General features: G+C 36.9%; 1 protein-coding gene across 1 annotated transcript in view; it reads left to right on the top strand.

Annotated features, from left to right (window-relative positions):
• The window catches only part of ksr2 (kinase suppressor of ras 2), a 190487-nt gene extending 178760 nt beyond the window's left edge, over window positions 1-11727 (top strand). The window contains exon 22 of the mRNA XM_012849642.3: window positions 8174-11727. Within this exon, the coding sequence (XP_012705096.1) occupies window positions 8174-8180 (7 nt within the window). The 3' untranslated portion in view covers window positions 8181-11727. The remainder of the gene's footprint in view (window positions 1-8173) is intronic.
• The last annotated feature ends 3285 nt before the right edge of the window (window positions 11728-15012 follow it).

Below are 15012 nucleotides of genomic sequence, written 5' to 3'. Positions count from 1 at the left end.
AAAGACTAGCATTAAGGGGTCACCAAACCTCAATAAACTCAATTTATTTTAAGGCCTATTTATACAACTGGACTTCCAATTCGCATAATTGTCAGGGTTGGTGTAATACTTTGGTCTACTATTTTGTACATTTAACAGCTCCCATATAAACAGAAAAGTTCCACACCTTTTTAAATATCTATGTAATATCTCAACCACAGAAATCATTTGTCTAAACCTAACAAGTGACAATTGGTATGCAAAAAACTCCTTTATGTTACTTTGTCACTATTTGATTCATGCAAAAAGAACAACAATTTTGGGTAGTGTTAGGATTGGTTGAATATTAATCATAATCCTAATTAATTAATTAATTAATTAATTATGATTAACTAAATATCACCATTGATGTAACTATTATCAGACAGTCAAAGCAGCAGTAAGTGAAATTTCACCACTAGATGAGCTGTTGAACACTGTCTGTAGACCAAAACAACATGTATGGCAAGCCACGTCAGTACCAGACCAGTTTTTCAGACCAGTGATCTGTTTCAATTACACATTAATTGTCATAAAAAAGGAGCGCCCTGATCATGGTGGGCAGCTCCTAAGCCTGCCGGGCTGCATGAAACAATGCTAACTGAGTTAGCTGGGCTGCCTGATACTTGCCTTACATATACCTGGCCCATTGGTCAAACTCCACCAATTAACCCACGTGTCACAATTGTAGCATCACACGGAATTCCAGCAACACAAGTCTAACAAGACTGTAACACCAACAAAAACTTGGTGTTACTCACCTGTCCGGAGGATAAAAACTAGCTCTGAGTAAAACTGGAGCTGCTTTTTCTCTCAAAATGCTGTCCACCTTGGAAACGCAAGGAAGGCCAATGTTAATCCTTGTTTTGTCTCTTTCCTTATCTGACAACTTCTTTGCCAAAGACCGCCGTTTTTTGAGTTAATAATGGATCCCGATCATCTTCAAGGCATGGGCATTTTATCGGGAGGGCCCGCCCAGCTTTGAACACAAGAGACAGGAGAAAAACAAAGAGAGATCGTGTGTGACGTCATACCATATTCCATCTAAAAACATGCCTTTAGTTCTTCACAGAACAATTTTTTCATTCCCTACGTTTAAAATAATGAAATGTCTCTTATTGCTCCTTGTGGATTTATTAACTAAATAGTTCAACTTTACAGTCAAGATGAATGAGCCATTAAAAATTCCACATACACGCTATTAACTAAACTATTGAAGAATAAAATTATAACAGACTAAAATGCAAAGTTCATGAATTGATAACTGATGAGCAGACAGATAAATTATGAAACTAAACAATTATGGGCAATTGACACAGATAATGAACTCACAGTGATCTGGGAGATAAACCATTGATGAGCAATTAATAAACAGGATAATTAGGGAGAAATCACAGCGTCAGGATTGGATGATAATATGAGACAAAATGAGAAACATCAGAACAACAGTGGCACATAATTGTGCATTTGGGCATCTGGGTGTCTGAGCTGAGTGGCAGCTAGCAGGCTAAGCTACTTACTTGCTTAGCTACCACAGTTCGGCCAAAGGCAGAGAGTAATTAGCTGGCCAAACAACAACAAAGCCACCTAGGCCACATGAGCTTCAGGTTTGGAACTGGCACCAATTAACAATGGGTCATAAACTCTGAGTGTGGCCTGTGAGTGTATAAGGAAAAAGATTAAGGAAAAAAGAGAAATTTGGAGGTTAAAGGTAGAGTGGATGATTTTTCCTGAAATATAGGTAGGAAACACCCAATCCCTTTCTGAATAACTACGCATGCACAGACCATTTTACCGGCTCTTCCACTCCTCAGGAAAGATCATATGAAAGAATCTCCCAAATACACTCTGGTCTTATATCTTTCTTGTGAGGCCTTCCTCTTCTTCTTAAAAACTTGTAACATTGATTGTTGCAACTCTTTGCCATTTTCAAAGTATACAGTGAGAGGATTGGAGCTAAAATGAACAGCTGAACCCGAAGCTAACTGGATACATAAACACTAGGGGTTTGCTTAAATTAAGGGGCTGCATCCTTCGAAGGATGTATTTGCAGCCCGATTACGTCACAGCACAGCCACAACTTCAAATGTGGCCAACGAATTTGTGCTTCGTTTTTCCAATTTGAAGGATGTGTCCGGTGTATCCTTCATTGCTAATCCTATCCATTGCAGGTTGAAGATAACTTCAATAGACGACAGCAATGCTGGAGAGGAGTGAAAAGCTGTAAATAAAGTTGAATATATTACGCTTTCTGTGGCATAAAAGTAAGTTTTTAGGCCAGAAGTTAGCTATGTTAAACCAAAATATCTGCTCGGCTCAGTATCCCAAGAAAGAACACCTTTCTCCCAGCACATTGCTTTCCAATATCAGTACAGCGGCGCTGAGCAATGGGTATAGCGGGGCTGCACCCTTATTCTATCCTGTGGGGAGAACCCAAGTGGTATATGCCTGTGCAAATTTGGGCCATTGCAACAGCAAACAGGCTTAAATTGGAGAAACTCGACTTTTGCTCGGTTCTTTCAGAACAGATGGTTTGAAGAGTGGTGAAAGAAGCCATCTTGGTCAAGAGAGAAAAGCCATCACTAAACAGAGGGGGAGAATTGCGCTTCAAAGTCCCCAGTGTTTACAGCTCGGTCCTCCAACACATTCCAGAGTGATCACATGAGCATTTCATCAGGATTCAGGTGACCAAGTACTCCACTCACACCAAGCAATAGCTTCTAATGACCCAGGACAGTGACGGCGGGTCATTGATTTGCATCTGACTTAGAATACGCCTAGGAGGATGGGCCTCCATGTCCTTAAAAATAGAAGCACTCCAACTGCAGGTTGCTTAAGTGCGAGCAACCAGAATTGAGAAAGACACTTTCATCCAAAATCTGCAGTCTCTTGAGGCAGCTGTCTTCCAAGACTAAGGCTACATTCCCACTGTAGGTCTTAATGCCCTATTCCGATTTTTTGTTAAAATACAATTCTGTTTTGCGTGGTCGATCATACAACTAATTAAATGTGAAGGCCATCAGACTTCTATCTGAATGCTTTGTGACCCCAAAGAGACTTGTATGAACAGAAGGATAAAGAAAATGTCACAAAACAGTGCACCGTTTATGGAAGTAATAATGGATGTGACTGTTATTAGAAGTGTTCAGAAAAAAAACTTAGTAGTGGATACAGGCAACTCTGTGTTGTAAAGTTGTTGAGCAATGGGAGCTGACTACATTCATAAGAAGAAGAAAAGTTAAAAACGCACTGTTATTAACAATGGACTTTTGTGGAGCTGTCTGCAACTGCTGTAGAGAAGTCTGTATGGATTTCTAGTGGGAGCCAGGACAGTGACGTAAAATAGGATGAAACGTGTCATGATATTTCAGACAGAAGACACTTTCAAAACAACTGGATACATATTAGATTTAGTGCCACATATGGAAGTGGCACAAATCAAATTTGGTTTGGGTGAAAATATTGGAATTGGGCCATTCACACTGCCATGAAATATATGTGGGTTGCATATGGGCACAATTAATGGATTTGGGTCCCATTGGCCTGCTGTGTGAACATAGCCTTACAAGGAGAGAAACGGAGCACCATAACCAGAAAGAAGTCATTAGGAACTGTAGACCGGGAGTGATCCAGGCGGTTCTTCGAACAGCCATCAACCTGATTCTGGGCCTGAACGTTGAGAGTCTCCTAATATGTTCATGTGGTTTGGCCAGTTTGAATTCCTGTTTTTGTTGTTTTTCTTCAATATCCCCACCCACTTAATTACACCCCCTTTTTTGAACTTAAAGGCTGAATCTTAAACATGTTAGCTAACAGTGAGAATGTTTCTCCTCTTATTTCTACAATTCCCTCTCTTGGCAATCGTAGCAGATCTCACGATTGGTGATATCAAATTTGTTTTTCAGTTCGGTTGTCTGTTGTGTAATTTAAGACTTATTTAAAATCTTTTAAAAATAGACCTTAATGTGATTAGTAATATAAATGATTGAATATGTGGAATGATTTTGATTGATGATAAATAAATATTCTTCTAGAAATAAACAGTCTGTAGCCCTCAGTGATGGGCATAATTCACTAGGGATAAAAGTCTGTCAGCCGTCAGACAGAGTTTTAATTGATTATAAGATTGATTATGATATTGACTGTTTCTTTAAATTGACTTAAGTTTGCGAAATTCATTAACTTCTACACTTTTATCCTATTTTTACTTCAGAAGGGAAAAAAAAGAATACATCCAACCTTTGCTTTTAACTTGTTGACTTTTCCTTAAACTAAAGACGTTAATTTTGACAGCAATTTGTCTACCTTCATGGACATGATTGAGACACACAAATAAATTACTTAATGAAACCCAGCATGCCTATTTCAAATCAGCAAATTTAGAGAAACAGATTAGCGCTGACTTCACAGCATCTGAGGAATTTGGCGTTCCCTTAATTTATTTAAAGACAATCATGTGGGTTAAATATGTTGGTACATTTGACCAGGAGTTTGGCAAGCAAAGAGACAGAAAGAGGGAGCAGAAGCAGTACAAAGTGAGCCCTTAAAGGAAATTAGGAAAGGTTCAGCTTTACTGAGCCCAAGGTCTTGCCAGTTAGGAGATGCTTGTTAAGCCCCAGAGCTAGGAAAACACAGACAGCACCTGCATGTTCGTCACAATAAGTCCCACGCAGCTGTTGCCTCATTTGGTGGGGGAATAATTTTATTGCCAATGCCATAAATATTTGCCATGTCAAATCAAATGGAAAATGTATAACTGTCTGAATATAACCAGAGGCAGCATGCCTAACAGGTTTGGGGGAGAATGTTTTGGCGGTCAAACTTGTGGTGATTTCACATGATCAAGAGACTGAGCGTGATCTGACAACTACTTGGCAAACAACAGTGGTTTGATCTGTACATCCCAAAATAAATCTTACATAATCTAAGAGGATGGAGGATGTGACCCAGTCTTTCCCTCCAGCAAGCCCTGTGCTTGCCCATCTGTCAGACAATGCACAATAACAGCGCCACTTGGACTCACCAAGATTCATAGTGATTTTCATTAATGGAAAATTTGGATTCAGGTTCTGAACAGCAGGGACAGATAAAAAATAGTTAATATTTTATGCTAACCTAGAGTGCAACTTTTCCTAGTATTTGGTGATTAACTGTGATACAGGATTGTCTCTTCTCTGTGTCCTCGCAAACACATTAAAGTGTTTTTGAGATTTGATTGTCTATGTATCAATGTATGTAATTTTAGTGAGTTTGAAAAATCCCCTAAATAAACTGCAAAACTACTGTTTAGCATTAGAAATATTCATTATGATATAAAAAATTTAGACTAGGATAAATATATTCTTTCTGACATGCTGCTGAACAAGCAGTAGAGTTCAAATGACAATATTCACAAAGTTTTCAATCATCTGAAATAAAACTAGTGCTTATTTTCAACCCTTGTCCCTAGTTGCACTTTTACATAATCAAAACAACTAGTAATGTTGCTAAATCCACAATATATTTTATAATAGAAGACATACATTTTTGGTTTAAGACATCTAAAAAACAAAACGAAACCTTAAACACAGATTGACAGAGGCACAGTAAGAAAAAAAAAAGCCCACCCCCAGAAACAAACTCCTTTCACAAATGTGACTTGCATAGGGTCGCCATTAAATAATGGAAGCTGCTTTGTTTTTCTTTCAGCCCGAATTTAACCTTTTTTTGTGAACAGTTTTATTTTCATAAATAATTTTTTGTTCAGTTAGTAATGCTTTCTAAAGTCTACGGCCCTCTTTAAAAAAGCTGACTACCAAAATACAATGCTTCAATATAGTATTTACTGTTACCATCCCCCATGTATTAGCTACGCTATTATTATTATTATTACTATTGCTATTATTTTTTTTACTACTACTACTACTACTACTACTACTACTACTACTACTAATAATAATAATAATAATAATAATAATAATAATAATTATTATTATTATTATTATTATGTATTAATATGTAAACATGTAAAAATCAATTTGCGAAAGGAAAGATGAATGAAATTCTTAAAGCTAAGCAAATCAGAAACTGATGCCAATAAAAAGGCTTTTTATCCATCCCTTTCATACCTTGATTATACAGAAAGATACATTTAAATTTAGATTATGATGTTGAAACCCAAGCAGTTATACAGCTGGAAATGTGTGAGAAAATAATACCATGCATAAACATCTTAGCAGCCTAAATTGTTATGACCAGACTAGCATAAAAACAGATGTTCGAGCCAGACACGGTGTTATGCTTTAAAAGGTATATTTAAAATAATAAGGCTTATAGTGGCATCATCTCAGCAGAAGTGAGCAGGTGTCTGGAAATATTGACTGGCTGCTCACTGCAGGGGATGACAGACAGAAAAGTTAAGGTAGAAATCTGGTACGTGAGGTTGGCTTGGGTCATACACAAAAAGGTAAAAAGATCAGATGGGCCTTGGCAAGGTTTGAGGTGGTGGTAGATTTTTTCTGGCAGTGTCCAGAAAAACAGAATTTGATGAGGTGTGCGACAAGGGCAAGGTGAGACGGGGAAATCCAGGAAATTCAGAACTTGGTGGAAAACTTGGCAAGGAAGACCATTGGACATTTACTCACCGAAAGCTTTCAATAATCTGGCCCCAACTGTCTGTGGACCCTTAGTATATAAAGGCAGGGAAACAGGTGAAGAGGACTGGCTTGTTGTGCTGCTGCGGCCAGAGGCCCTCAGGCGCATGAGAGAATCTTGATTGCTATGGCGCTGGTGGAGAGTGAGGGAGTGTGCAGACAGCCGGGCCAGGATCATAACACTAAATAGGTTTGTAAACTATTACCAATTTAAAACAATTGAAATTAGTTTTAAATTGGCACTTGACATTTTCTTTATATATTTCTTTTATTATGTTCTTTATATGTTATATGTTTTGTTTTTTTTTTGTCAGTCACTGATTGTATCATCCAAATATTTGGTTAGGACCTAGGCAGCCTTGCTAGTTGACTTGGTAAATGCATGTATAATCACACCCACTGGATAAAGTCTGCTAAAAGTGGAACCAAGGCTTCAGCCTTGGAGCTCTTTCATTTTGTTCTTCTAAAATGATGAGTTTTTTTCAGTGACTTTAACACACTGTTCCGTATTATGACTCAAACCAATCAACTGCCTGTTTTGATGAATTGAAGGTTGATTGTCGAATGATATCGTTGGCTTTGGCAAATGCTTTTTGCCAAGTCAAGAAACATAGCACCCACAATATAACCTCTATCCAAATATTGCATAATGTGGTTTATGAAGTGATTTTTTTTTATTTTAGCTCTGTACTTGGTTACAAAACCAAGAGTTATTTTTTTACAAGGTGGTCAATAAAGTGTGTTGCTACAATCTTCACTATACCTTTGAAAAAACTGGCAACATAAAAATGGGACAATAGTAAGTTCTTCATGTTTAAATGTTTCTAATACTGTTTTTATCAGCGATTAGGGAATTCACAGTTTTTAATAGACGAAAAAGGCCTCACTCAATGTTAAGTAAAATGTTTTACTGTTTAAAATAAATACCTGATCTGTTTCCTTTTACAAGGATCAATGCATTGCAAATACCTAAACTGTATTTGGGGGCATTAAGAATTCATAATAATAATAATAATAATAATAATAATAATAATAATAATAATAATAATAATAATAATATGTCTGTCTGTTTTTAAATTTCAACATATTTCAGAGTTTTAATATGGTTAGTTAGCAGTCTATAAATACTATCCTCAAATACAATTGGTTTCTCTTTCATAAAAATGTGTAATAGCTACATTGTTGAGAATATTGTTAAATAAAAATCACACAACCACACAAAGGATTTTGTGAGGACTTATAATTGTTTCATGGCCTGTCAACTTGTAGTACTGTACAATAAGTCAACCTAATTGAAATAAAGTGTAAAGCACCATGCGTTATCTAATCACAGGGATTTTTCTGTTGTTGGTTTTGCCATTGAAAAGAGTATAGGAATGCGCTACAGATTTGTGTGCATGCCATCATTACTTGTTTGTCTGAACATAGACTGCAAACAGTGTGGAGTCCTGCAAGGCCGTGTGTCAAAACACCTTCCAATTAAATGTTCTTTCTGTTTCCTTCCCTTCCCCTTCCTGCTCTAGGCTGTAACGGAGACATCGAAGGGACTATGTCTTTGCGTGAAGTTCGTCTTCTGCTCTGCTCTGCTCACATCTGTTTCACCGCCCACCTGCCTGCCCTGCCACCTGTACTCTCTTTGCTCCACCTTGCTTCCTCAACCCCATCTATTCCAGCCTCTTCTTCCTGCCACAGCCCAGACACTTGCATACAACTGTACATGTGCCATCATGCCTGAATGGACCCTTTAGCGGTCAGTATTGGCCCACTTAGATGGGGTGGGTCATGTGACAAAACCGCAGACTTTCAAACAGAGAGGCCTTTCTCCACTCTATGCCTGAAGATGATTGTGATGATTGTGAAGCTTAGATCCCAAGAGACACATTCTCAGCAGCTCACCCGCTAAACTGTTATTTATATCATCTAATTTAGCAAGTAAATTATTATCTTTTTTTCTGTTGTTTGACTATAAAACATTATCACAACATTTATGGTAATATCCCCCATGCTTTCCTGTCATTGATACATTCTACAGTAATGAGAATATGATACACATAGATTTCAGAAAGGGTTTTATTAGTCTTTTTCAGCTCTGAAAGAACCTTTCCATGTTTTTCGTACCTATGAAATAATACATTTAGAAATTCATGGTATGCATTGTACAACAATACATGGCTACAATTTAGTATTTTTAATCATTTCACCTTCAAGCAGCCTACAAATACTCTTCAAAAAACCCCTTTTCAAACCTTTATGTTTTTTATTTTTCAAAAAAAAGAGAAAACGAACAAAAAAACATGTCTCACAGAACCATGCAAACATAATCCTAGCAGTATTTAAAAAACAGATTTTGAATCTGCAACAATGCATCAAATTGCAAATATAACAAAATAAATTAAATATAATACATTTTAAGAAATAATTAAACTAATTAATGTCAAAATTATCTTTGGTTAGTTTGTAATTTGGTAACAGATTTTAAATAAAACTGAAAGGTTTCTAAAAAGTACTAAGCTGGACCAAAACCACAATCTTTTTCTTAATATAATAGTAATAGCTTACTCTAATCACCACAGACCAACTAAATGATAATATGCAAATCTGTGCATTTCAAAACTCAACTATCCATCGATTTTTTTTTTCTCCACAAATGAATCATGTTGTGGCTGAGCCCATCCTAACATTGGTATAAACAGTAAATTTTGGAATATTGTTTTTCCTTAAAACCCAGAAACAAACTTAGAAAAACACATTAGTATTCAAAGAACGCATCCATTTAATTTGTGATGGCAAAACATTTATGAATATTGAGGACTAGTCACAAAGTAGGGAAAATGATGCAATGGTTGATAAAAAAAGATAAATCTACTGTTTCCATGTGCACAAACACAAATGAGAGCAAAATCTGAAGCAACAAATGTGTAAACTCCAAAAAATTGTTCACAATATTTTAGGGATGGTAAGAAAAAAGCTACATATTCTAACATGCTACAGATGTTTTAAAATCCACGTTTCAAAACTGTTTCAAACATTTTGCTAGATGGGTCAAAGTTGGGGACCGGCACATTGTGTTTGTTTCGGGGCCTGTAATAGTTTTCATAGATGCATCTAAAGTATTTTACTGAAATTAAAAGTGGGTAAAGCAACACAAAGAAATATTCAAATAAATAAGGTGGTATAGTATTTCCCCCGACAGATTTCTTCTGTTTTTTCTTGAATGTGATGAATAAAATTTCCATATTAAATATGTCAGACAAATACTGACTACAAATACTACAAAAACAACATTCAAATTAGGATTTTATTTTATTTTAGAGAGAAAAAGTTATCTAAACCAACATATGCCACATGCCCCCCCCCCCCACACACACACACAATTATGCCTTGCACCATCATTGACAACAGCAACTGCAATGAAGTATTTGTGACTACCACATTTTTTGAACTATATATCCCCCCAGAATATAAGTCGCATCAGTCGAAACAGTCATAAACAGAAAAAAAACATATATAAGTTGCACCAGACCATAAGTAACATTTATTTAGAAACTTCTTTCACAAAACCTAAGCCTAAAAAGTGAAACTTAATCTGGTATGGCATCTCATATGATGACACAATTGCATCCAAAACAGGCTAAATGAGATGGAACATACCAGCAACTCCAACTAGCAAGTTACCGGCGAGGTTCTCGACAGTGCACCGGCACTGGAGTTGTCAAAATTATCCTGTAATTAGACCATAAGCATAACGGCATTATGTGCTAAGCTAAAAGTACGACACGGTTGTTGGAGCACAGCATAGAAAGTTCAGTAAAACTCTTGAATGTGCATCAGCAAAGTTGTAAACTGCCCAGACAACATAAGGTAATGGTAGCTGTTATTACCCTTATGGATTGCCTAATGACAGGCTTCTGCAGACAATAGTCAGTTTGGAGTGACTGTTGGATGCTCTGGGAACTGCCTGTAATATTTGATCAACTTGTTGCTTCTGACACCAGTTGTAGGCACCCCAGCCAACTCACAAAGTTAAAATTGTTCACATTCATAGCTAGACTGTATGTTTTCATTACAAATTTAACAGGGATGGGCTGAGACAAATAATTGTCCCTTGTCGTTTCTTGTGATGGGACTGAATGAAGCGATTAAAAGCAAGATAACTCAATAAAATAGCCATCAAACAGGCAATTTAGAATAAAGGATTGCTTTTTTTTTGGAGGGGAGGGCAAATACAGCTCCTTGTTATTCGCCCCTTTGTCCCTTCAAGCCCAATGTTCCTTTTCGAAGATAACACGATGGATGATTTACGTCGGTTAGAGGAGAAGTAACATGTTTTTTTGCTTTACACCGATTTGTGAGGCTTCTTTAAACCCAGACTCGATGTAGGAAGTGGAGGGCTACTACCTTGGCATCAGAAGACGTAACAGATACTGATCATGTTTATTCACATTATTCTTTAATATTGCAACAAACCCTTGGCTGCAGGTTCTTAACTTGTTTATTTGATTTGTTCCTGTCCAATTAATATTTTTTTGGTGAAAACAAAAAATAGCTTGGAGATATTAGCGCCAAACTGTTTTTGTCAATGTGCTTGTTATACTTGTTCTGCATTATTTCTGAATGGAAACATTCTCTGAGGGAGGAACTTAATTTAGCTAACTTTGCTCATGTGAAACCATAGTTTTTTTTCATTTAATACTTTATAAAAATATAAAAATATACTTACTTAGTTGATCGTTGTAAATAAGGCTTGATCACCTCAGATATGGGACTCCCTTTGTGTTTTAACTGAAGTTTTAACTGCAACTAAATTGGTTACCTTAAGGTTCCAATCATCGCGTCAGGAAAAGATTGTGGTTTTTTACAAAGAAACGGGGTTTCAAAACTGTTTTTCATAACAGCATTAGTTTTTAAGAAAATGCAATGCATCATTCTGCCAGCTGCGATAAACTTTACTTATCCTGTGGAGCACACAATAACGCAAGAAGGCAAAATTAGAATAAATAGCAAGAAAACGTGTTTTATGTTGTATCTGTAAAAGCAAACAAGCACTACATACAAGTCAAGCAACGTCAACACAAAAGAAAAATGCTATAATTTGCAACTTGACTACTGCAAAGACATTCATTCTGTGCGAGTGGCCACTGAACAGCTGCATTTGCGCTGTTGGAAGTTAAGTGCCTTGTTTAGGGCCATTTTAGCGACAAAGGCTGTAAAACAAAATATTAATTTTTACACCCTGACACCGATATTTTCACAGGTTATGGCTAGAAGCATGCACATAAGAATGTTATTAGCTGCACAATGTTTCAAAAAGCCAACGATTCACATAAGTTTTAGTTTTGCTAGAGCCTTTGGCAGTCATGTATTCTTGAATCTTGTAAAAAAAAAATAATTGTAAAGTGAAAGAAAAATCTATCTGTTTGAAACCTAACTTTTGTTGCCAGTCAAGCTCGAGAGAGTCATTGCTCTTGAAAATTATAGAACGATAGCGAGAGCCAAAGGAGGATATTTATACTTTCCAATGACAATATCAGAGTTTAACTGATTCTATTACATGGTCTGCTAACTTAGAAATCGACACACGCGTTTGTCTGAAGAGGCAAATTAATCTCTTCCAAGTGACTGAGAAAGAAGGGAATGAATTCCAAAAGTTCGATACCAACCACAGGAATGTTAAATACCTCTATTGATATCCGCATTCTGTGGAATGAATGTGTTGTCCTTTCTGTGAAGAATTTGCTTCTAAAAACACTGACTCACCAAGGGATGGGGGATTTACTTTTTCTTTTTTTCCTGATAAACGTGCATCGTGTTTGCACAGGCACAATCACAGAGATATACCTAGACAGAATATATGTGTATCTATGTTTGTGGAAAACAGTGAGCGAACTGAATATTCAACACCCCCCCCCCCCCCCCCCCACACACACACACACACACACACACGTAGATGTGATATACCCTCAAGGCTATGCAATACACAACAAAGAGAACATACAGTTTAGTATTTTACTAAAGTGCTCATTTAATGGTATTATTTTCTTAGACGACCGGGCTCTGTTTTGTTTTTGAAAACATGTGCATCTCTCATATTGAAGTTTCAGCGAATTTCTTTTAATGAGTGTGACTTGTCAATAAAGATGGAGTTTTCCGTGGCCTCCTTGTTCACTGTTCCGTGAGAGCACTTGAAATGCATCTCCAACTTTGGCCTTCAAGAGGTTTTTTTTTTCTTTCTTTTCTTAAACACTTTCACAATTCATTGTTCCAACCCTGTCATGTTTTACATGCTACAGCTTCAGTGTATTCTAATGTAATTGTATGAAGTAGACCAATACAAGGTAGTGCACAATAATGAAGGTGAGGAAAATGATACTAATGATACTAATTTCTTTCACACACACACAAAAAAAGAAAAAGTCTAATAAGAGTGGAATACATTTCGCTGCATTGACAGGTGTTCTGGGATACACCTCTATCAGCTTTGTGCATCACTATATTTTTTCCCATTATCTTAACAAAATTAATAAATTAAAACCATGTTAACAGAATCTAAATTCAGTACTTGTCAGTTCACACACGCAACGGCTACTAAAATCCCATGAATTCTGTGATTTGCATTTATCTGAGTTCTGTATTTTGTATATTTTTAAAGGTATTTCTGCATTTTCTATAGTAAGGTCTGTTTTCTTTGGGTTCATTGTTCTAATTATTCCATGTTTCTGTGTTGCCATCAGTCTAATCCTTTTAGTCCCTTAACCTCACTCTCCACTCAGCTGCCAATTGTTCTGTTAATTACACTCACCTGGTTTCCGTAACAGAATCTCATCTCTCCAGCGTTTAAGCTCATTGGCCTTTTTCTCTCGCTGCTGGATCCCGCTGTTGCTGTTACCCTGGTTCCTGTGTGTTGTAGGCTTTCCCATTGTTAAATCATTTGCTGATGTTTTTGCCATTTGAGCCCTCAACACACTACTAACACGACATGATCTGAATTCCTGTCATGCTGACAGTATTTTTACGGTTATTGTCCTGCTTCTAGGTGAACCTCCACCTCAGTTTAGTCCTTTACTGTAGCAAACCGTTCTTTAGCCTCATCATCTATGACCAGCTTCCCTGTCCCTGCTGAAAAATGTTTAACCCTCAGTACGATGCTGCCAACACCGTGTTCCAATGTAGCGATTGTGTTAAGGATCAAGTGAAGGGGATATTTCCTGACACGCTGTACTTTAGATAGGTTACAATGTTAAGCTCTGGTTTCATGTGAAAAGAGCAACAGAGGGACTTGTTTTGACATTCGTTCTGCGATAATAGTTTTTGACATTCTTTCATAAACTGAATATTACAAGGGAGGACTGCATTAGGTGACCTTTGAAGGCAACTGGTTGCTCTGGGTTTTATTTCTAGGTGTTAGAGCGAAGTAATAAGATTACATAGCCCGATTTCCATTTTTATTCGTTACAAATGAATGCCATGTATTTTCTTCCTTCCTCTTCACAGTGTTGGGGTACCTTGTGTTGGTCTAACATCCTCATCAAATAAAAGGTTGTGGTTGTGATGAGACAATGTGGAGGAAAAACTTTAAAGGATATGAATACTTTTGCAAAGGACTGTGTAGTACGTTGTATAATATATTATGTGATTAAAGCAGAAGCCTGGGAAAGCCTGGAAACGAGGGCAGTATTTTCCAACTGATGGCACAAATTTCACTTTTTTTGTTCATTTTTATTTAGTTTTTGAAAATTGTTAGACTACACTCTGAAGAACATAACGAGCACATCAAAACCCAAAATAACAACATGTCTGCCATTGGCATTGTGTGCAGGCTTCGCATATTCTGCTTGTTTCCATCCTAACTAAATGCTTAACAAGACTATTTATGAAATGAAACATAATAGTTGAAATCCTTGAGAGCGGTTTTAGATTTTAAAAGCAATGCATTGTGTGTGAGTATGCACAGTGTGGGCAGGCAGCAAAACAGCATTAGACCTTCTTTTCTCCAACTCCTCTTAACCTTCCTACATAAACTTGGCTAATGGAACCATGTGGGGATCAAACACAAATACACAACATCAAACAGAAGCAAAGAAAAATGGGAGGGAAAAAAACAACAAATTTATAGATGAAGAAAGGCCGCATCCGACTGCAAAATGAGGCATTCTCGAGTGTCCTGTTTGCCTAAATCTCTATATATAAAAACAAAATACTTATTGATGACACACGAAGCTCAGATGAATTTTTGCGATGCGAGGATATGTTTTTCTACTCAGAATTGCTCACAGCTTATTGTTGATAGCAACAATGGTAGAGCAGGCTCAGAGAACAGAAACGTGTGAGCTTTTTTTGCATTTGTTTTTAAAGAGAAGGGATG

The sequence above is a fragment of the Fundulus heteroclitus genome, chromosome 12 (genome assembly GCF_011125445.2).
Source record: "Fundulus heteroclitus isolate FHET01 chromosome 12, MU-UCD_Fhet_4.1, whole genome shotgun sequence".
NCBI classification, from domain to species: domain Eukaryota; kingdom Metazoa; phylum Chordata; class Actinopteri; order Cyprinodontiformes; family Fundulidae; genus Fundulus; species Fundulus heteroclitus.
The sequence above is the reverse complement of the archived record's forward strand: the minus strand, read 5'-3'. Positions and strand labels throughout refer to the sequence as shown.